At 40.3% G+C, this 25,229-nt stretch overlaps 1 protein-coding gene across 1 annotated transcript in view; it reads right to left on the bottom strand.

The window, feature by feature from the left end:
- adam19a (ADAM metallopeptidase domain 19a) overlaps positions 1 to 25,229 on the bottom strand; it is a 193,090-nt gene that overhangs the window by 11,779 nt on the left and 156,082 nt on the right. The window contains exons 13-18 of the mRNA XM_051428536.1: positions 22,067 to 22,156; positions 20,589 to 20,784; positions 18,282 to 18,390; positions 14,754 to 14,958; positions 8,882 to 8,959; positions 571 to 679 (exon numbers count right to left, since the gene is read on the bottom strand). Of these exons, the coding sequence (XP_051284496.1) occupies positions 571 to 679; positions 8,882 to 8,959; positions 14,754 to 14,958; positions 18,282 to 18,390; positions 20,589 to 20,784; positions 22,067 to 22,156 (787 nt within the window). The remainder of the gene's footprint in view (positions 1 to 570; positions 680 to 8,881; positions 8,960 to 14,753; positions 14,959 to 18,281; positions 18,391 to 20,588; positions 20,785 to 22,066; positions 22,157 to 25,229) is intronic.

The following is a 25,229-nucleotide window of genomic DNA, read 5'->3' as shown; positions in this document are numbered from 1 at the left end:
TCTCAGACATTCATAGTTTTCAACAGCTTGCCTTATTATGTATATTGTACATATTGAATATATCGTATATATCAGTTCTATGAAACCAAGCGTTGTCAGATTTCTGTTAACACAATGTGATGTTAACAAGATCTTAAATAAGTTACTTATGAGATCCTACACTTCCCATGATGCAACATGCCAGGGTCATGAAAGGGACACTCCCTGCCTAAAAAACATCCATATCTTTCAAACTCCACATCCCAAGTGTGTAACACTGACTCTCTCTGTTCGCACTCTCCAAGCCAATTCTGACATGACCCTGATGACATCAGGATGACATTATTCACTCACATACATTTTTTTTTCGAAGGGACGGCAAAAAGCTGCTGGCTCTAGTGGTCTGCACATCTGGTGTGTCAGTGAGGAAGCAATGTGTTAGTAATTAATCTGAAGACAATATTGTGGAGGGAAAACCTGCAATACGATACACATTTACAAATGTATCTCATTAGTGTGCAGATGGAGGGACAGCTTGGCATAATGTGTGTGTGTGTGTGTGTTTGTGTGTGAGTGAGTGTGTGAACTCACTGTCATACTGGACTGGTCCACTGTCCACGCTGCCGCCAAGTCCTGGTTTCTCACAGAAGGGTGGTGCCCAGTTACCATTACAGTGGCAGTTCCCATTGCTGTTACACACCTATGTACACACACGCACACGCACACGCACACACACACACACACAGGACATTTGTTAATGTGATTTGCTGTTTGGTCTCAGTCTGCCTGGAGGTGTATACCTGCCAAATTAGAAGCGCTCATTTCTGGTTTACTACAGACTGGCACTGTAGGTGCTTTAATGGGATTTTCCTTCCTCTACCTTTAGATATTCACCTTAGAAATGGAACAGACTGCTCAACTCAAGCAATGACATCTCACATTTGCGTCAACTGTTTCCATTATTCGTGTTTAATGTTGTACCTTTGTATGTTGGATTTTAATTTCTTTGTTTCTGACTTATAAAAATGAACAATGAAGCACAATGTCATTGATGCAAAGCCAGGGCACATATGCAGCACTGAAAAAAAGTAATTTTTGAAATAATGACTTCCAGCAGAGGTAGGCAACTGGTCATTTCTAGCTGGTGGTCATGGAACAGAACCTTAATTAGAATTAGTGCTGTCAGTTAAACGCGTTATTAACGGCGTTAACACAAACGGCGTTAACACAAACGGCGTCAATTTTTTTTATCGCGATTTTAACGTTCATTTTGGCCTAGCACACTTTGTTGTTTTTTTCACATGCTGTTGCAACAACTAGTAACGTTAGAAAAACTACAACACCACACCGGATCTAGCTAGACCGGAAACAAAACAACAGGCACGCCACACACACTTGTTTAAGAGTAGTAGACGTTACGTTTTGAGTGGATGGCGAGCGCGAGACGCCGGAATGGAAAGTTTACTTTTAAGAAGTTGCCAAATGGTTCCATTGACAAGACCAAAGTGATCTGTGTGTTTTGTCGTTGTGAACTGAGCTATCATCGCAGCACGTCCAGTCTGAAATACCACTTGATGGCCAAGCACACAGCTGATGCGAATTCTCCGCCCCCTGGTCAAAGCCAGGTGACAATGGATGATGTTAGTGTGAAATTGAACACTACACTATATGCCAATGTTGTTTTCAATAAAGACAACATTTGCACAAAGCAGGCCGATCCACTTTTCCATGTTGATAGGAGCATTAAAATGAGAAAAAATAATGGGACAAAAAGAAATCAAGGGACATTTAGAATAGATAAAAATGTGCGATAAATTGCGAGTTAACTATGACATGAATGCGATTAATCGCGATTAAATATTTTAATCGTTTGACAGCACTAATTAGAATCATTGGTAACATCTGTGTTTATCCTACTATTTCATGTCATAATTGCTGCTTTGAAAAAGGTCTATTGGACCAAAAAAGGTGCCAGTACACCGATTCAGCACACCCTTAACCACAATATAACTCATAACACATAAATGGTTGGAGATGTAGTTGTTTTTTATCCATTTCAACAAGGGCATTTTCAGTGCTGTTTTCCTAGTGTTGAGCTTGCAACTTCTTTACACAACAGTTGAGTGGGTGTTATTTTTAGTATTCCGTAAAGTCCCTCCCATACTATCCTTCTGATTGGCTCTGACCCTAACGAACACTAGCCAATCAGAGGCAGAGTAGGGTGGGTCTTCGTGGAATGCTGAATTTACAGCAATATTGGATTTTTATATGATTTTTGCATCAATGAAACACTGCATCAATTTAATTTCCAGAAAATATAACACATTACTACAATTACATTTGTTATTAATGGTAAATGAATTGTACCAATTGGTACAAAATGGTATTGTTATTTTAGATACTGGGGGAAGGGTGTTCAAGTTCAAGACCTTTATTTGTCCCTGAGGGGCAATTGGTTCTGCTGCAGCAGCAATAAAAAACACAGTGTGAGAGACAGATAAAGGATAAAAAAGCTACACGTGCATAACTACACATAGTAAAAACCACATAAATAAAGGAGTAAAAGTTCACATTAGTGGAAAAAAAATGAAAAAATGGGCTATGTGTTACAATTTCCCTAAGGGGAGAGTGTCGAATAAAAGAAAATGGAATAATTTGATTTTTTGATTGAATAATTGTGGTGAAACATAAGGTTTATCTTCTCCCCACACCAATAATTTTCATACAGTCCCTAAGAATAAAGTGACTGCTGCTCATTTCACCAAAACTTACTTCTGAATGATCACCAGTAATCTGCAACCTTTGAGACTCTGAGTCAGAGTGTGACTTGAACTGGAAACAACTCCCTTGCCTTCTCCACATTTGGCGGTAAATTACCTCTAAAAGTTTTTAATTAACTTGTCTCAAACTTGTGAAAAGAAACTTTTATCTAGACATTAGCATTTAAGCTTGATTAATATCTCCAGACATCTTGTGTAATTCCCCGCCCCTGAATGGAGGAGAAAATACTGCCATGCTCCAATTACATTGAGATGTAATTATCCTATCAGTGATTAACATGCCTATTTACCCCATTAGCACTCGGTCGACATGAAGGGCGCGCAGTTGTTTGCAGATTCTTATCGCTCTTTTGCTTTGGATTCAGCAGGCCTGGTGTGCTTTCTTTGTGAAAATCTCTTATGCTGTTTTTGAAGAGCATATTTTAAAAAGGCATTTCTACATCATATAAAGATAAGAGGGGAAAAGCTGTATGAAATGAAATACCATGACCTGGATTTAAACACATCAGCATTGATATATTACTTATCTTTCAGCCTTCTAGATCCACGACTCCACGACTACTAATATGTTTTAATGAAAATCTGTGTGCTTTTGAAAAGATGCAAACCAGTAGTACCTCCTACTCATTATTCCCACTTATTTGCATGAACATCCAGCGCGCTCCAAAAGCCTGAGGATCAATATAAATCAAATGATAATGTTGAATAAAAAAAAAAATACATCTTAACACGGGGGGAGACCCTAAGCTGGGATGAATGCAAAATGTTTTATTTAGAATAATCCTGACTCAAAGCCACTTCCGTTATCCATCTGCTGTTACACTGAGGGGAGTGGACAACAAAGTGAAGGTAGAAGAGAAGGGGATTAAAGGAGGAGAGGATATGTCAAGTGTTTTTTCTCATAATATGTCAAATCCTAATCAAATAACAATGGCTGGTGAGAGGTAAGCCCATTCTTTATACAGTAGATGGGGAGACATTAGTTTTTAAAGACTTATGAGGTGTGAAATTTCAGCCGTGGCTGGGTTCACTTCAAACGCTCAGGGTCAAAAGAAGCGACAGAGCAGTTCAAAACACCAAGCAGGCCAGGCCAAATAGACTCATGTATGTACGAAACTGGCCTTCAGTAAAAACTTTAGGGTTTGGTCACACTGGAAACTGGGACAGCAATGACGTAGCAAAATAATTCAATTTTTAATTCAATTGAATTTTATTTGTATAGCACCAAATCATAAATGGTAAATGGACCTGTACTTGTATAGCGCCTTTCTAGTCTTCAACCACTCAAAGCGCTTTTACACTACGTGCCACATTCACCCTTTCACACACATTCACACAGTGATGAAACTAACATTCATACACATTCACACACCGATGCACGGCATCAGGAGCAATTTGGGGTTCAGTATCTTGCTCAAGGATACTTCCAGATGTGGCACCAGGAGCCGGGGATCAAACCAACAACCTTCCGATTAGTGGACGACCCGCTCTGCCTCTGCACCACAGCCGCCCATAACAGAAGTTATCTCAGGACACTTTTTATATTGAGAAGGTCTAGACCATACTCCTTATAGAATTTTTGCAAGAGACCCAACAGTTCCCACCATGAGTGAGCACTTGGCGACAGTGGCTCATGGAGGAGGAAAAACTTCCTTGAGAATAGAGGTGGACTGCTGTTGAGCTAACCACTAACACACACTATAGGCTAAATCAATAGTTTCCAAACTGGGATCCAGGGATCAACAGGGGTTTCATTCAAGTTGAAAAGAAGAATAAAGCTAGTTTTTACAAAACAACAACAAAAGCAAGGCAAGTCTGACATTTGGAGTATGTTTTTTTTAACCTGGAGAAGACATGGTAAATGGTAAATGGACCTGTACTTGTATAGCGCCTTTCTAGTCTTCCGACCACTCAAAGCGCTTTTTACACTACGTGCCACATTCACCCTTTCACACACATTCACTCAGTGATGGCAAAGTCCATCGAACAGAAACTAACATTCATACACACTCACACACCGATGCACGGCATCGGGAGCAATCGGGGTTCAGTATCTTGCTCAAGGATACTTCGACATGTGGCACCAGGAGCCGGGGATCGAACCCACAACCTTCCGATTGAGGAACGACCTGCTCTGCCTCTGAGCCACAGCCGCCCACATAAAATCTCTGTTGTGCAGGTGGTCAGAAGGTTTGTTTGAGCGGGCGATAATGGTCAGAAATCCACCGGGAGCCTGGTTGAGAAAACAGTCCAGCACAGGACTCTAGATTGTAATTTATAGTGATCCTAGTTTGATTATTCAATTTCAATTACTTTTCAAATAGAGTAGGTGTATACCGTACTCCTTATAAAATTATTTACCCAACAGTTTCCACCACGAGCAAGCACTTGGTGACAGCGGCAAGGAAAAAAGTCCTTTTTAGAGGCAGAAAACTCAAGTAGACCCCGGCTCTAGGCTGTCAGCCTCAACCGGCTGGGGTTAGAGATGGTGCTAAGGGCCTGGTGGTGTAGTGACTACTAGTGAACTGCTGTTGAGCTAACTGCTAACACGCAAACCAGCCGGGAACGCACTAGCAGTAGTGGCATGGTGGCAAACTGAGTGATACAGTAATAATTAAAGGCCCAGTGTATAACCCTTAGAGGGAGGACCCCTTTAAGAGCCTTTTTTTTTTTACTCTCAAAAAAACACAACACAATAAATCCTGATTTTTGACAGACTTTAAGACTATAGGCTATATGAGTGGTTTTCAAACTGGGGTTTTCAAACTGGGGTCTTGGGTCCCCAGCAAAAGGAAGTTGGAACAGCAAGGGCAGAAACTGGGTTGGCCAGTTCGAATGATTGTAACAGTGGACGGCAGTGGAAACGGAGTCCCGCAGTACCCAAAGCAAATCTCACGGGAGTGGCCGGTGAAAAAATAAACTGCGGGACCTTTAGCTTGCGCCCACTAGAAGGATGGAGACAGTATCAACAAATGAAGCTGAAGAGAAGATTAAAGCTGTTTTTTACAAATCAACTAGATTATAATTTATAGTCATCCTAGTTTGATTATTGATTGACTACAAACCAAACACTATTATCTTCAAACCTAAAATAACAATAAAAAAAAAATACCCAGATGGGATTCCTTAAGACAAAATCCCCTCAAAGTGGGGGTTTGAGGTGTAATGTGCATCTATTGTGGGGGTCCTTGACAAACATTGAAAAGTTTGGAAAGCCGTGGCCTATATTTGACACAGCTGAATATCATTGCTCAACGGGCTAATAAAGTCATAACTTTATATTTTTGAAACTGAAAACCCAACTGGAAAAACGGAGGTCAGGAGAAAGACAGGGGACTGAGGGGAAAACTATCACGTGTTAGAGAAAATAACGCAGTTTTAATTTTCCTGTGGCTTTACAAATATTACACTGCAGACAAAAGCATGTCAGAGGCTTTGCTTTGAAAGCCCTCAGCTATCAAAAAGCCATACTGGTGGAACATTAATGGCAGCTGCCATATCGCATTATATTGCTGTGTTCTTTCCTGAGCCCAGTGGAACCATATAGAAAAATGACAAAATAAATCAGAGGCTTGCTCTGTCACCGTGGCTCCTAAGATCAAAATGAGATCATTAAATTTCATATAATTGCAGAGCTATTGACAAGCATACCTAATAAACTCAGTATATTGTTTACAGCATCAAACTGAGTCTATAACTGTGTATCTATTCAACCTACACACAGTTTATGACAGCTTCTGTATTTGCTCTTGGAAACACCTGACAGCAGATGTATAAGGTTTATTGCAAGTTACTGCCAGAGGAGAATATTTAGTCTAATTTCCTTTAATCATTTAAAGGGGCATTTACCAATAATGAACACAGCTAAAGTTCATTTCTATGCACTGCTGCTAATTAATACCTGATGCTGGGATAAAAATCATCCTAAGATTGAAGCACGTAGAGCACAAATGAAAGTAAATACAAACAATGCTTTCTGAGTTAGCATGCCACTGTTCTATTTCCCATCCTGCTTTTCTATTCCTTGTTACAACCCAACAGCCAACTGGCTATAGATTTAGCCGTGGCAAGTATTGCAGTGCAGACAGAACTGGGCCTTCTAAACAGGAAAGAATTGGGATAAAATCTACAAAAATAATATATAATTTTCCAAAAAACGCCTAAAATCCCGACCTCTTGTGACTGGCAGTGACTCATAGGAAAAATTTCCCAGGCAGAGTAGTGAGAAAGAAAACATTGTTTGAGGCCATTTATCTGACTTCACACAGCTCCCTCTGGAGACACTAAAGATTTAAACATTTTTCCACATATGGAGTAATACACACACTTTGAGGTGTGAATTGACAAAGTTCATCTTTAACCACTGGTTAAGCATTACTAAGCAAAATTAACACAATGGCAATCACGCTAAAAAAGATGCCACAAGAGTAAGCCGGTAATTCTATTTCCTGTTGTGGTACGCACTGAGTTCCAGAAGACGCAGTGTCTCCCTCAGTGGGAAGCCAGGGAGGGATCATGCCCTCGTCACTGCACTTGTGACTCCTGCTGGTGACTGGTGTTATAAAGAAGTCGTATTATGTTCATTTTCAGGTTCAAACTAGTGAGTGGGTGGTCTGCTATAATAGGTTTACATGCTTCAGTGTTCTAAAAAGACATTCTTTTTCTCATACTGGCTATCTCTGCAGCACCCCACTGTCTGTTTAGTCAGTTTCCGTAAGCCCGAGCAAGCACCGCCCACCGTGGAGATTCACTAGGCTTCAGTGGGTGAGACTGAATGTCACCTAGCCTATAGGTGGTGCCTTCTTCCATTACAATATTATATCACATTGTAACGGAAGAAAATAATACAAACAAGGCGAGTGAAGCAGTGCAGGCGCAGTATCTGGGGAAGTGACTCTCTTTACTACTTGTTAGGTTGGTTTTCACACATTTATATGGACAAAAAATATATAAAAACACACTTAGCAAAGGGGAAACGCCTGAAAGCATACTATATGCTCTTAAATGATGAAACCCTACAGTGACCTATTCTCATGCTCATTTGCTCACCTATTATTCCAAATATGATGATATACCACATTTAATAAGGGTCATGTAAACAGCATAGTCTGTTTGGATTATTCTGAATGGAGTATTTTTAGATTAAGACATGTGGGATATGCTGATATTATTCACGTTTTAGGAGCTGTCTTTGGACATGTAAACAGCGCATTCATGATACTCATCCTATTTGGGTTTTTGTTACCGCAGTGTGTCTGTTTACAGTGAGCTCTGTACGTTAACTAGCCAACAGTTCGCAGAGGAGAAACCCACCTACTGTTAAACATTATGAAGGACTTGAATATCAGCAGGTTTGTGGATGTGCGCAAATATCATGACGACAACCTTTTCAGTAAGGTGGTTGAACAAATGAAAGAGGGAGGCTGTGTTTGCATAGTTTTAGCATCAACATAAATAAAGATGCACAACATGACAGCTCTTCAAAATTGAAGCCAAAACATCTCTGAGTGGTCAAAAGATGGCAGCGGTGGGATATTTTGGCTTCCTGGGAGGAAGTGGAGATGCGTCTATCTTTGTATTTATGAATTTATTTTAGGTATCCATCCACACATTCATCGATTCATGTTCTGTACCTGCTTATCCAATGCAGATTATCTTTGGTAGGTCTCAGGTTACAGTATGTTTGTCATGTTTCCATCATTCATAGAATCAACACCGTATCATTAAACTCAACAATGATTTCAGAGGTCAAAGTCTGATAAATAACCCCTATCTACATCCCCATCTTCTCCTAAAGTAACAAGTGTTTAAGCCCCAAACACTCCACTCCAAAGCTTGGTTACTGACTCATAAAGTATGTATGATTCCTCCTTATCAGCCTCAGGCTTGCTTGTACTGCTCCAATAAATAGTTCATCACTTCAGTTGCTGTTGTATTCCAGCCATCTATTTTCCTGCCTTTTTACGACAGACTCGGTGACAGCGCTGCAAAGCGCTACCTTTGCCCAAGGACACAGTGTGACAATAAGATTAGGGAGCCGTGCCCGGCAGCTAAGTGAGTTGAGTCTGTTGCATGACTCTGCGTGCCTATGAGTGTGTGTGTGTGTGTGCGTGTGTGCCTACCCCGTTGCCGTGGCAGCGTGCGATGCAAGTCTCCAGCTCGGTAAAAGAGGCATTTTGGCACCGTCGGTCTCTGCACACCTGTGGCAACACAACCAGAATGATCACATACCGTGTTAAAGATTACAGTGTGCGCACGCGCACACGCACGCACACACACACACACACACACACACACACACACACACACACACACACACACACACACAGACACACACTTTGATCGGCCTTCTGCCAGTGCCCTTGGGCTTTGGAACAACCTGGCTGCCTGAGGAGATTGGGGAAGCAGCATCAGTATCCTGTTTTAAATCACTTCCAGAATCACCACCTTTATAGACAGACGTTTACGGCCTATAATGATGTTTATTGAGCTACTTTTACCAAACACATTTATCTCCACTGCTACTCTAATACTCATTTTAATAAGCATTCACATTATTGCTGTTTTGTTTTATACGTAACTATCTTTACTGTGTTAGAACAGACACACAGGGAACAGGTACAAGCAGACTACAGAGGTGTGACACTGATCTGGGGCCAGAGACTAATAGGATGGAAAGGGACTGGAGCTCTTTGTTTCTACATTTCAGCTGTGTGAAGAGGAGGTTGGATGGAGGTGTTAAAAACACAAATTGTAGAGCCTGCTGAAAAAACACCATCTATGAAAAGAACTCCACCCAAACCGCCGACAATACATGTGAGCAAACCACCAAAATAAAACTCCAATTAAAGGATGTTGAAAGGGTGGAAAGGAGGCAGAGGTGGATGAGTGTGTGTCTTATGGCAGCCAAGATTACTAAAAAAAACGGCAACGGCAGAAAATGCATGAAAATAAACAAAATAAGGAAATGGAGACAGATTTAGAGATTGGAAGACACATATACATAGAAAATAAGAAAATACAGAGATGCTGCAAGTCAGAGGCATCACGCTTTTACACTACGTGCCACATTCACACTTTCACACACATTCACTCAGTGATGGTGAAGGCCATCAAACAGAAACTAACTCTTTCATACACATTCCCACACCGATGCACGGCATCAGGAGCAATTCGGGTTTCAGTATCTTGCTCAAGGATACTTCCACAAGTGGCACCAGGAGCAGGAGATCGAACCAACACTTTTTTCCTTGTCGCTCTTCCTCTGAGCCACAGCCGTCTGATCAGGTGTGTACTCCCATGGCACAGCTAGTCTTTTGTCATTCTGAGTGAATGTTTCACAGTCTTTATATCTGAGTGTGATAATCTGACTAACCATCTGCTGTCTGCTGCTCTCCACTGACAGACACACCTTTCCCTCTATTTTATTTTTTTAATGCATATTTTATTTATTATTATTTTATGTCTGGTTCTCTGGTTTCATTCCTGTATATTTGTTTTTAATTGCTGTGTGTAAAGCAACTTTGTAACATTGTTTTTTTTCTTATTATCATTCTTATTATAAAGACAAACTCTAGTTGCAAGTCATTTTTGATTCAGTCAAGTCAAATAAAGTCAACAGATTCATGACCCAAGTCTGACTCGAGTGTCAGTCCTGTGACTGGAGCCAATACCTCTGCTACAAGTGTAAAGAACAAAGCATGAGTGATATAACACAACAGAAGTTTCCTTCAGATGCGTTGGTAGGTGTATGTGTGAACTTTGGAAAGAGACAGCTTCTGTTTCCCTCTGCTTTCAGTATTTATGCTAAGCTAGGCTAACCATATCCTGACCCCAGCTCTGTTCCTAAAGATCCTCTTCAGACATGCCATTATTATGACAAATATCAAATAATCAGTTATGAACAATAAATGTGTGTCTTTCTGCAAAAAATAATTTCCACATTAAAATGCATAAAAAGTCATCTACCCCTCCTATCTCATTAAAACTTCCAGAATCTCTGAATATACAAATGTTGTTCATTTCTAAAGTTTTCCTGCTGGACACAAGATGTCTCCTATTTCACTGTAAAGTTCATCTGCAAGTGTGATGTAGAAACTTGAAGCCACCAGTGCACATCCACTGAGAACAGGACCAGGGTTGACTTCCAGACTATTTGTCTTACTAGGTGTGTTTTTAAAGCTGCAGTACGTAATATTTGAAAAAAATATATTTTTTTGCCATATTCACTGAAACTTTGACTATATTCTGACAGTAGTATATGAGACAGATAATCTGTGAAAAAATCAGGTTCCTCTGGCTCCTCCTAGTGTTCCTAATGGAATTTGCAAGAATCTACGGGACTTGAACGAAAACAACCAATCAGAACCAAGAAAGACAGTTGATCGTGAGTCTCATTCCCAGCTTGTCAAATACAGACGCTTTGGGAGTCTGGGAATGAGACTCAACAAGAAGCCTCCAACGCAAAGTGGCTTTATATCTTTCTTGGCTAGGAACCTGATGTTCAGACAGATTATCTGTCTCATGTACTACTGTCAAAACACAGTGAACATTTCTACAAATATGACAAAAACTAATAAATGTTACCTTTAAGTCTTGCTGGAAGCTTCTTTTACCAATTGCAGGTCACAATTCATCACATTTTTATTCCATCACTGAGTTGTTATTAGCACTAACATTAGTATCTGCATTAGTACTGTATCTCCTGCTCTGAATGTTGTTGTTGCTGTACTATTGTTGGCGGGGGAATCAATTTAGTGTAGGTGAATGTGTGACTGTGTGATTAGAAGCAGCAGCTTTGTGCTACGTGTGCATTTATTGCTGAGAAAAGGCCTGTTCGATATGATGACTCAAAATTCATCATGCTGGATGGCAGACAATATTCTCTGCTGCCTATTTATAATATATTACTCATGCAGCGCTATTCAGTGCTTTCAGTGCGGCCAGCACAATAGCTGAAATGGAATTCAAGTGGCTGGAATGTGCTGCAGAGGCAAAGCAATATAGACAGACAGAGAAATAGAATTTACTGGTGGAATGGAGGAGACTGCAGATATTACTCAGAGTGATTTTCATATATATGTATTTCACATGCATAATTCAGCCCTTCTTTTGTGTGGGTCTGGAGGTGGGTTTACTTGGAAATTTATATTCCATTTAGCATCCCCCAACCCAACCAGATTTCCTAAAAGAAACACCTGACACAGAACAGACCTCCTGGTTGCCCGTGGCATATAGTCTGTATGAAGTGGGCCGATATAAAACACAGATAATTTATTCAGGAGGAGAATATTAGTGACTAATGGGAATACAGAATACTGACTACTATCTTCACTTGGCATATATGTAATGACCTTTCTACACAGGTTCATCCTCTTAGAGAAAGTGTGAAGAGCAAGGCCTTCTATAGTAGCACCATGTACTGATTTGGCCAAAATGTAGAACGTAGCATGCATACAAAGCAAAATTTCTGGTATGCCGAAAATACCAGCATGTCGTACTGATTTGGAAAAATATCTCCAGTATGCACTGGACCAGTCTGCCTCACCTACTGTGTCCCACATTGATCACGATAAATGGTCAGGTAAACAACTCACTAAATTCACTTCTGAGGATTTTTACAGAGAAAAATCAGCTGTTGGACATTGATGCAAATTGAAAATGTGCTCCAGCGTTTTTGGATCTGAGAAGCTCCACAAGCGCTATTATTCTGCCATTACATTTACAAGTTTCATTTTAGCAAGTTGAGGTGGGAACACACATTATCATCTCGGCCAGGCTTTTGGTCGTGTGTATCTGTCTGCAGCTAATCTCGCATACTACTGGACCAATCAGCCTCATATTTTTGGGCACATTTGTGACTGTATTCTCAAGGACCTCTCATGGTTGGGATGACTCAAAATGTTATTAAAGTATTTTATTGACTGCTCTTTCTCCTCAATCCTCTTAACCAGCTAGTAGGGACCACAGTGATCAACATCAGTTTGCAATTGTATTTCCGCTCAGGACAACATACATGGTGGTCAAGTTAGTGTTGGTGGATTATTTGGTTGGTATTTTCACTATGAAACTGACATTTTACATCACTGGTGTTTTGGAGTTGTTCCTTTCCAGATTTCCAAACCAAGGTAAGACACACAGCCTGCCCTGAACTCGTGTTCCCCACCCACATAACCCCAGTCACACCTAGCACAGATCTGCACTCTACTGAATGCACTCTTGTAGTTGTATCATTATATTTGTCTGACCAAGTCTGTTCCAGTCTGGGTTGTTGACAGTCGGCAGATAAAATCAAATTAATTTAGAATCCTTCACCACTACACGCTGATTATTTCTCCTTTCCCTGTGGATTGCAGTATAAATGAGCAGTTTTGATTGATTTCTGTTTCTGTTTGGGTACAGGAACACACGAAAATCCCTGTGTTCTCACAAAGTTCTGGCATTTTCCTAGCAATGGGACTGTAATCATAGCCTACCTGTGATTACACTGTGTTGTCTCCGTGTTTACCCTGTTGTTCAGTATGTTCTCCTTCCTGACTGCGAAAACTAACAATCTGTGTTTTTCTAAATAGTCAGTGGGCATTGTTGTCCAGTCTTTGCAGGTTTGAACTAGGGGAAAAAAGTGGAAAATTAAGGAAAATATATTTTTCTACTAAGAACATTGTTGCTATACATGTTTCTAATAACTTAAAGCTTCCCCTCCTGTCAAAAATCAGTGATTTCTCCTACAGTGTGCTGTTTGAATGGTGTCTGTGCAGAGTTTGACTCTAGAAGGATGTTTTCACATTCATCTGCTGAAAGTGGAAAGTTTCTCTGTCTTCATTGAAAATCTGATTTTAAGGGGCGGGGCCTACCAGCATGATCACAATTAGTTAGTTATTAGTCCTGGTCCAGTATGCAACTTGTACGGTGTGATGTAGAAACTTGAAGCCACCAGTGCACATCCACTGAGAATGGACTTCACAGTGAAGGAGAAGACAACTTTACTGCTTTTTAGATCTAGGTTTTTACTTTAAATTATCAGCCTGAATATTTTGTACACTGCTTTTTGCTAATAAAATGAGGAGAGATAAAAGATTTAATTATAGATTTGTTTGCCTTTGAACTTCCAGATATTTTTCCCAACCTGTGCCCTCAGCTACAGCACACATTAGCAACGTGTTCACCAAGCAGTTTGGTTTAGTTTATTACACATTAGAAGGGTTATTTTTGCTTTTTCCACTGTCAAAGGTTGTGGTTGGTGCCAATAGAATCACTATTATATTGTCAATTAAATGTGTAGTGGAGGTTACACTGAGTCAGTTAAATGCTGCAGCTTCTCAAGACCAAGAAAGGTCTTTCTGTGATAGTGAAGTCCTGGTAACAACCTCGCCTACATTTAAGAGTGGAAACTCAAAACAGATCTTGGGGTCAAGCGTAATATACCGAAAGTGTTTGGTGTAAATGCGGCTATTATGCAGCTACATATGTCAGAACACACTTTTCCCCATCACCATCACAAAAACTTTAGTCTGACTGTCTCCTCAACCATGAGCTAAGGTAGCCTGTTCAAACAGGATCACAGTAGAGAGTAGTAAGCCAACAAATTTGAGCAGAGATCCCAAAGACAGTGAAGAGGTACGTCAGTGTGCAGACCGCAGAGCACACACACTGCTCAGGCTTTTGTTTTTTTGGCTTGAGAACAGGGCTTTAAATCCTTTGTGACTGAAATGTTTTGCGCTGCCAGTTGCCTTCTCCCTGCACCCTCTTCAATTGCAGGCTGGTACAAAACACCAGGCAGGTGTTCATGTTCTCGGCAGGTGGCCAGACACAGCATTTGTTGAGTGAAGTGCTGGTATTGATCAAAAACCCTGTTAACCTTACGGTCATTCCATGCTGTGGTGCAGGAAAAATCCTACTTACTCAGAAGGCCTGGAAGAACAGGCCTGATTTAAGCTTTATTAACTGATTTAGTGTTCATGTGGACTAGAATACTGACTCATATTATGGACCCACCTTGCCCTCTCCACACTTCGTGCCGGTCATGACAAGGCCGGGGTCGGGCAGGTCGCCCTGGCCATCCTGGGTGCTGTAGACGTAGGTGCCACGGCACTTCACTTCGATGCCGCCCGTCTTGATGGTGGTGTCGATGGACACGGCATTGGTGCCTTTGGGCTTCTTGGCAGCGCTGTGGCACTGGATCTTACCACATTTGGCGTCACTGTGCAGGGATACAAGCACATGCAAGGAAACATTTAGCCTCAACTTTTTAAGGGCAAGTCAACAGAGCTCCATGTACATTTTAGCAACTCAAACTGCTCCACACAGTCACACTGAACCTGGGTAGCTAATGAGTGGCTCCAGTGGAGCAGCAGGGATAGACTATTATCTGTCTATCTCCATTATCTGTTTATTTTATTTATCAGGTAAAGTCTGACTTCTGTCTGTGAATCTTCTATATTTGTGTTAATCGAAAAGAGCCACACAAACCATAATACATCATTCAAGTCTGCGAATATTTTGTTTTTCTAATTAATGTGCAAACCAACAATGAATGTATCCAAAGCCTGTTCCTCCACGCCTCAGAGCTCCATTGTTGTCCAAAAATTATTAATAACAAATCAATGAGCCACAGTACAGATGTTAGCTGCAAACTATGAGCGTTATTATATTGGGTACAACTGCGTCCGTTAACGCTCAGCTTTCACATTAGTAATGTTGTTCCGTACCTGAGTACACTTGCTTATCTTATCTTAAGTGTGATTGTGTTTTTGCTACAGAGTGGAAAAGCTGTTATTCATACTTTGTCAAGAATGACCCTCTAGTCTGCCCTGAGGGGAAACTAAAGCTGTTATATCCATCTATGTTCTCTCCAAAACCACCAGACTGAACCAGATATAAACGCTTCAGTTCCCCGTAGGAAAGGGCTGTCTGACGCCGAGGTAAAGCAGTGAAAATATTCTAAATATAGCGTACATATTGATTTTTTTGGTTGGCCTTATTTTTTATGTGGCTAAAATATGTTTTGTTGCAGTCCCGGTCCACAGTAGTACATTTCTTAGCTTCCATGTCAGTACTTCCTGTCTGCTTCTCCAAACTGGTGGCGTATAACTGCAGGTAATACACAGACTATCCTAGGACCTTATACCCCACTGCAAAAACTTGAACTATCCCTTTAGGAGTTTCTGAGCTACTACAGCACTGTTTCTCAAACTTATAGTGTGTTCAACCTCAGAAAATATTAGGCTCTCCAAGTACCACCATTATCACTAACGTTAAAATACAGCTGCGAAGGCCGACCCTGTTCAGCTACAGTTCACACAGGAGGCAGCTTTATTGCTAATAAGATTGCAGTGTTTTGGAACCATTCATTTGACCTATGCTTACTATCTTACCATCGCATTTTAGCTCCTAACTGATTATGAATGTACGTGCGTGCTACGTGCATGAACGTGACTATGTAACAGGCGGATATTGGTACAAAATATTACAGGAAATGCAGAAAAATTTTAAATTACACATTTAATTTGTTTTATAGTATTTTATATATATGTTTTTAAATTATTTTATTTATTTAAAAAAAAATATTTCATATATTTATTATTTCAGAGAATTTACTAGCAGTGGTAGACAAACCATAGTTTTAGAACGCATGTAAAACAAAACTCTGAAAAACGAATTGCTTTTTTCCTAATTTTCTTTAATCACTACAATATATAACCATATATTATTGAAATATCTGAATATCTATATTGTAGTGATGTTGTAAACCTGAATACTGGAGGTGCCTCAGCAACAATTTCGAGGGAGAAGAGAGTCTTTTTCATTTTTTGTCAACAGCCACATCTTCCTGATTCATATGGAACACACACACACACACACACACACACACACACACACACACACACACACACACACACACACACACACACACACACACACACACACACACACACACACAGACTATCACAAGGAAAACAAACGAAGAGGATTACAGAATGATGGACAGATAGCGGCTGTGTGAAGATTATTCACATGTCTTAATAACAGGCAGATAGTGCATTTACATCTAATCAGCTCTCTGACTCACAGTGGCAAGAAAACACTCTAATGACTCCTGTGGGACTGCATAATGGATTTGGGCAGTGGTGGATCATATGAGGCAGCCGTCAACCACCTTAATCCACAGCCTCATTTACATGGCTAAGTCGCTAATTTGGCTCCATTAATTAGCTCTGGCACTGTGCCAGGGAAACTGTATCTCAGAGGCCTGTGTTGACAGTGTACAGAGGGCCTTACTATGTGTGAGAGTGTGTGTGTGTTAGGGTGAATGATTACATGCAGAGATTTGAAAAGAACCAAATGTTCCTGTGATAACTTCATGATAATTGAAGTGATCTGTGATAGTAAGAAACCAGGACTATTGTTATCATTTCATAAAAGCTGCAGCAGAACAAGCTCAGAACACAAAGTCTGACAGAATATGACCTTATAAAGTTGTCAGAGCTAACATGTTAGCAAACAGCCTAGTTACACTATAACAACATGGTCAATCTTTTCCATCATCTAGTGAGAAAAATATGAACCAAAAGAGTAAAGTTGCAGGCTGGAGAACCAAAACCTACAATCTGCTTATTCAATGTATATTATTGTTACTTGAAGTGTAACTACAACTGGAAATTCTGCTAGTTCCCACCCTCTCAGCAAATTAAAAAAATGCATCAGAGACTTGCACCGGGCATGACTTAAGGGGGTGTGGACTCTACATCAACCAGAGTGATTGACAGACTGACCACAGCAGCGTAGCAAGAACAGAACCAAAAAAAATAGCAGGTTTTCCTTAGGAACTAAAGTAGGCGTGTTATATTCTATACGTTGTTGTGCAATGTACATCGCCCTCTGTTGATAATGCATCTGATTATTATGGTTCCACTCAAAACTGATGGAAATGTGGGCTGGATTGCTAGATGGCACCAAGATTTCAAGAATCTTGAATGAAATCAGTTCATAATTTGGTGGAAAAGGGGCCACAGACTCCCACTCAAAGCGAAGGGTGGAGGAGGAACAATATTTGTTTTCCCAGTCAATAGTCTTATTGTGTATTGTGTAAGCTAAGGCATTATTTTGCTTTGGTTCAAATTTTATTTTGATGAGAAAAAGGCAGAAGTGAAAGGAGAAAAAAAAGTATTTTGTGATTATGTTTGGTAAATCTAGTCCATGTGTATATATTTTGTCACATACCAATAGAAGCCCATTTATGCCAAGGGGGAAAAAAATGGTAAAATGGTAAAAAAAAACAAAAATATAAGCTAATGTACCTAATGATTTTGGCACACTGTGTTTTATTTCATGTATAGTAATTTCTTTTCCTGGCATAAATGGACTTCCATACATACCTGTATGACCAGACTCTATCTATATACCTGTCACATTTAGTGGAGAAATCTCCACATTGTCTAGTTTGAGAGATCTTTAACGAGAAAATACAAATTTGAAGATATTTATGTATGACAAAAACAACAGAAAAATGTATACAAATCTTACCTTTTCTCACACTTCATGTAGTTGCCATGTTCATCTTTCCCACAGTTCCCAAAAGCGTTCCCTGCTGCGTTGACATCTTCAAAGCAGGCATCATGGGCCGGTCGGGCTCCTGGAAACACATATCCCATCAGCCCTCTGTACTAACCCCAGTAACCCTAACCCTGTTTACTTGTATTTACTGTGGCTAACAATATCAGCTATGCACTCCTCCACAGAAAACAAATGTTAATGTGCTGACTCACAAAGCTCTTGGCAACAGAGAGACACAGCTAATGCTGATCTCACCCACCTGCTTGTCTCTTACAGATCACAGTGCCCACTGTACACACAGTACAAACTCTCCCTCAGATACAATAAGAGACACTGAGACCTGTGGCAAATATGAGATTCAGAGAACAGCCAGACGTTTTGGGAAATATGCTTGTTTGGTGTCAAAGCAAGAGTCAGATGAAAAGATCAATATGAATTTCATCCACTGCACATAGAATCAAGAGCCGGATGGCTTTTGCTCACGGTGAAGTTCCAACGGAGTAAAAACATGGGAACCCCCCTATAAGAACAGGACTTTTCAGAAGCTGTGTTCTGTCATCGCACCCAGCTGCTTGTCAGGAACAGCTCAAACTCTAGCTTTTTCTGCAACCACAAAGTCACTTTTCATGATTTCTGTTTCTACAAGAGTTCACTAAGCAACATAAATGTGTAAATAAGACAGATTTGTAGATGGTGGAAGATGGAAGTGTGTGACTTTTGATGACGCTAAGCTAGCAATTTCTGCCTACAGTCTTTGTGCTAAGATAGGCTAAACACATACTGTACACTCAGTTACCAGTTTGTTAACTACAATCCTCCCTTCATAAAAGTAGGGCATAGTTATATTAATGAGGGTAGATTAAGGGTCCACTAACATTAAGGAGGATCTATCAGCAGAAATGGAATAGTATATTCATATGTATGTTTTCATTACTCTATAATCACCTGAATATACAAATGTGTCTCTGGCTCTGGATAGGGCTTTTCACATTTTTCTCCTACACACCTTACAGCCCATTCTTATTCCCAGGTTGTCAAATACAGACACGAATGGTGTTCTGTTAGTTGCAGTCTTCAACTTCACCACTAGATGCCACTGAATCCCACACACTGGTCCTTTAAATAGACTAGACTAAATAGTGCCTCTCTGTATAACGCAGTCAGCAGCTACATAATGAAAACATACCTATGAATATTATATTCCATTTCTGACAATAGATCCTCCTCAGTGATACACACTGGACCTTTAATTTAATTCTGTAAAATTACAACTTCATCCTCATAACGCTATGACTTTTCTCTCAATATTACAACTTTGTCATTATAAAAATTCTATTTTCAAACTCTCAGCTTTCTCACAGTTGTACTAAAACTGTCAAAGAAAAGTATTGCTTTTAGTCTTTGTAAATAGAAATAAAAGAAATAATGCAGAACAATAAAATAGTATGACACACATTAAAATTCAAAGTGTTGCAAGAGGGAAAAGGAACAAATATGTCTTGCTCTGATGAGTGTTTATTTTGACAGACTGGTCCCAGCTCATCTTTTTCATTGCATTCATACACATACACTACAGTATAATTACTGTCAAATCTGTTGGCAGTTACACTGTCGTTTTAAGCAGTGTTAACCATTACTAATACTGTTTAAAAAAAAAAAAAGCACTAAGTGAACCTCCACTGCTTAAAATCCACAATAATGTGGAGTGTTTAAAACATGAATATAGCAGCAACTTTTAGCTATGTAAAATAAAGTGAAGTCCTGTGTGCACTTGAGTCTGAGCGACTGAAACTGCCATTTTTCTCTAATTCTGCAAATTAAGAATTTATTCCAACCACTGTTGGAAAGACTAACAAAGAATTTTTTGTTGAGTTGTAATTTGTTTCTGCTTTTCTTGTGTCAGGGGTAAAACAACTTCTAGTGGACGTATTCTGATGGTCACATTTGTCCTCAAGGATCAACGTTGTGGCCATTGCAGAAAATATTTTCAGATCTAACTCAGTGAATTATGGATGCATTATTGTAAGCAGGTGTTATATTTTGGCTTTTTCCAATTCGGTAATTGTGTGTTGGACGTGTGTGACGATTTGCTGAATAAAATATTTTATGTCAGCAGGTTCTGAGATTCTGGTGCTCTAGTATGACATTTAGTGGCAAGTAAATTTCTTATATAACCATTAAACAAAGGCTTAACACTGGCTGAGTGCATGTATAACCCTGTTATATTGAGTGGATCGGCGTATGCTCTGTATCGTGTGCTAATAGACTTTTCATTACCGTAGCCCCAGAGCTGCAGGCACTGCTGTTCGTGGGTGAGGCACATGCCGTTGTAGCAGTAGGCCACTCCGTACTGACAGGAGGAGCCGTCCAGCAGGTAGACGTTGGCAGGACAGTAAGGCGAGGCCCCGGTGCAGTACTCTGGCAGGTCACATGCACCTGCTGGGCCCCTGCACATGGTACCTGCCTGCTTCAACTGGCAGAGACAGGGAACAAGCAACGAGAGGGGAGAGGGGGAGGGAGGGGAGAGCATAAAACATCTAAAACATAATGAAGATCACAGAATGATGCATTGTGGACCGTTTCCAGTAGATAGACCAAAATGTAGTTATAAAAAAATCGAGTTTATTATTTCAGTTTAAAGAGCGTTTAAATGGTGAAAATGGGCAAAACTGCAGAACATAACTCTAAATTCCAGTGAAGAGACAAAGTTTCAAAAGATACTAAATATGTCAGGCTGAATTTTCAAACATCTCAGTGCACTCATGCAAATATGGAGTCATGAGTATATACATTATATGTTATTGCTATACTGTACAGTATGAACAACGTTTTACTAAACTTGTTTGTGTTAATAAGGAATATGACTCATCAAACATCCAGCAGACTCAGAGGAACATCAGCATTCATTTGCAGTTGTGTTTGTGTCCACCTGATGAATGTTTAGACTTAACATTCACTCTCTTTTAGCTCTGTTTTGGTCTCCACCAACTCATGAGAAAAACTTCTGGCTTCATATGCTCCACTATGTTCACCAGCTAGCCTCTAAGTGTGTGTCTGCTGTTTGGTGCTGGGCAGCTAGTGTGAAGTGGCTTTATCTGAGCTGTTTGGCTGGAAACAGCTGACTGCTGCTGTTGATAAGGGCAGAGTTTGTGGACTGGAATACCAAAACAGTTAAGGAAACACTGCATGTAGTCATTTGATCCATTATTTATCTAAAAAAAGGTTTCATAAGTGTAGCTTTGAGGGAAATTTTTAAAGTAATTAAAAAAGAGGCTAAGTAAAAATAAACGGATAAAAACATAAAACGTAGTAATGTGTGAAAGAACAGCAGCTGAAAAGCATGCTAAGCATATTGCCAAGAGAAGAACACAAACAGAATGAGAGGAAGAATTGCTCCTCTTTTACAGAGTACATATGTCATTGCCATCTTCAGTATTTTGTCTCTTCTGTCAGGTTTAGGCTCAATAGAATATGGGTTCACAGTTGTGGGTATGACCGTGGGATGTCAGGATGTGCATCTGAACAGTGAGATGAGAAGAGAGATGAAAAGTGTAGGTGCAATGTGAAGTCGAAGAGCCCTGTTGTGATGGGAGCTGACACTTGTTCAGGGTACAGTACGTCAACCCACTGACATGATGACTGACAGTGAACTAATGATACTGAGGTTCTACTGCAAACGAGGTGAGCTCCCTCCTACGCTGTTCTGCCTGCATGTGTGTGCGTGTGTGTGTGTGTGTTTTGTGTTTTTTTCTTACTTTGCAGCCCTCGCAGCACACTCCATGGGCACACTGTGCCTCCTCTTTCAAGGTGCAGTTATTGGCATTGCAGCAGTCATTGGTGCACTCCTGTAAAACAGTCACACAAACACACTAAGTCAACACAGCTTTAACCCAGAATTCCCTAAACACACCGTCACTATATCCAACTCACAACCCTATCTTAGTTCATCTCCACTCCAACATGTGTGCATCAAACAGCAGGTGTTAGCCAACTACCTGGACACTGCCAAGGTGCCTTTGAGCAAGGTCCTGAACCCCTAACTGCTGCGGGGCGCCAAGAAAAAAGCGAAAAAATTGAATTTCCCCCTTGGGGATTAATGAAGTAATTTCTCCTCTTCACACAGACCCCCCCACACACACACAGTCATACACACACACACACACACACACACACACACACACACACACACACACACACACACACACACACACACACACACACACACACACACACACACACATACATACACACACTCATCAGACACTTCTGAGTAGCAGTTCCAAGGTGACAGACGATTGACAACTGTGACTGAAAAATCACAATTTCAACAGATGCTGGCAGGAAGAACTTAAAATCTAGAGAAGTGACTTCTCCAATATCATCCAACTGCAGCCACAAATGGGCGTTCTCGTGCTGGTGGGGGTTCCTGTTTTCGCTGACTGGAACTTCTTCTTCGTCTTTCTTGCTGAACTGTAACTGTCAACATCCGGTTTAATATAACATTCGCTAGTTAGTGTTTCTCAACAGAGGTTTCAAAATAAGATCTAGTAAATGTAAATGTATTATAGAATTATTATAGTATTATAGTATTATAAAACTAACATTAGCAAGCTAAGCCATCTACAGAGCGTTAGTCCAATTACATCTTAATATGCTTACATTTATGTGTAGGACTAGTCTATATTTCTATTTTTAGTTGTTGAGGACAATTCATACTTTGCACGTGACGTCACAACTACTGGCTGGCGGGCAAGAACATCGTTCTCCAGCAACGAAACCCAGTAAACTAATCAAGGATCTTGCCAGGACGTCGGTGTTTCCCCTGGCATTCATTCAGCGAAGGCGGAGAAACAGCGCTGCGCATGCTTTCACCCAAGTAAATTAAAACTAACTACAATTGCATTGTTTAATTCAATGTTCTGGTGTTATAATTATCTACGAGGTTTTGCAACATGGCCCACCCATCAAAATAAATACCTTTATTCTTTTGTACGTCGTAATGTCGTACTACGTACTGAACGGAAAAACCAAGGCAATAATTTCCTCATGTGATTTCACGCTGTAATTCAAGTTCTGGTATGGAATTTGTCAAACTAAATAAACGTCCATATCCAAAATCAAGATCACTGTGATTGTTTTCTGTCTTCAATTACGTCTATTAAATCTACTTCACTCGAAATGTACTATAATAGACAGATGAAGTCAGCTTTTCTTGCCCGCCAGGTATCCATGGTAACCACGTGACTACAAAGTATGAATTGCGATTGGTCGATGAAGCGCTACCAGGAACGCCCAATAGGCATTCTGTGTCATGACGGGAACGCCCAAGCCGCAGCTGGAACCTTCTCGACTTTTCTGCAGCTCTTGTGTCATACCGCGTACACAAAGACAACATCTCCCGTTGCCATGGTGCTCTCCACCAAGCCATGGTTACCCTAAAAACAAATGTGGGAGTTGATTCAACTGAAGGAAAAAAAAAGCCAATTATACTGGCGGGAAGGAACGGAGAGGATTATGGGTGAACACAACAACAACAACAAAAAAACACCGACTTGTTTGTAGTGTAATTTTCACTCGAACAACAAGACGGAGTCAATGTTGTTTGGATTCTTAAAGCTGAAATGTCTCCCCGTGACATCCCACATACCCACCTTCTGTACGACGCAATCTTACTCGAGTTTGAAAATAAAAAAACTGCCTTTCTAACTTTACTTTAAAAGATTTGGTTTCGAAAGGATTCTGACTTCCCTTCTTTAGAAACAACACGAAGAGGACTGCATTTAGTTTACAATCTGGAACTCAACACCCATATGTATGTCACGTGTATTAAACATTTGTCTCTGCGGGGGAAATCACAAGGTAAGACCATTAAGCAGCATTCTGTAGCTCGTCTCATTTGCAATGCTAAGAACAGGTGGCTTGTCAGCAGCCTGAGCTCGACTGACAACTCGGCTCTGAGTGGGAGTCATAACAAACAGCCCCGTCAGCGGCGCTGCTGCTGTCAGCTACCAATTTGCTTCCTCTGTTTTCAATTTGCTCTGCTGCTTGAACCAAAGAAGGTTTACTTAACCTCTGGGTTTATTGAGCGCAAACACTCCATCCCGATTGGAGGAAACTTTCAGCAATCTTTCAGCTGTGTTGCACAAATGTAACACGGAGCGCATTAATAATGAGGCCGCGATGATGCCACGCTGCACGGGGTAAAACCTGAAGGAAAAAAGGGAGAAACTTTTTGCTTTTTCCACAAGTGGCATCTAAAAATGACTTCACTTTATATTATAAACTCATTTTTCTTATTTTCATTTGGGATAAACACAGTCCAAGTTGGTACTACAGGTTCCATCATGTTTTGGGTGATGAGGGGTAAAAAGACCGAGTCAGCTGTTATAAACGTTTGTAAGTAATCAATAAAGCATCAACTACTTACTTTCTATAAACCATCGAGTCATCAGTTTTGAATGTTACTAAGTCATTAATAAAAGATAACAAGACAAAGTGTGGAAAAAAGTTCATAGTTCAGTTATTCTTTAACTCCTTTTACTTATTTCTTTTTGGGATAAACATGGTCCAGGTTTTGGTACTACAGATCCCATCATGCTTAGGGCGAGGCAAACAGGAGGTATTCAAAAATAAATTTTTAACTTAAGGTCCACTTACTAGCTTTTTCAGTCAGTTTGCAAACTCTGGAATAAGCTACTAACTGGAGCCTGAGTTGAGATTATTTTGTGCGTTTGTGTTCTGCGTGTTATGCAGATGGATAAACACTGGAGGCGAGGAGTAACAGCTAGCCTGAATCTGTCATCTACATCTACCAACACCTCTAAAGCTCATTGTTGGCAATATGATAGATGTGTTCTTATCTTGTATTTATTTTGTTTGTTTAATCCTTACAAAAACAGAAATATAAATTACATGAGG

The sequence above is a fragment of the Dicentrarchus labrax genome, unplaced genomic scaffold (genome assembly GCF_905237075.1).
Source record: "Dicentrarchus labrax unplaced genomic scaffold, dlabrax2021, whole genome shotgun sequence".
Lineage (NCBI taxonomy): Eukaryota > Metazoa > Chordata > Actinopteri > Moronidae > Dicentrarchus > Dicentrarchus labrax.
Note: the sequence above shows the minus strand (reverse complement) of the source record. Positions and strands in the feature narration are given on the sequence as shown.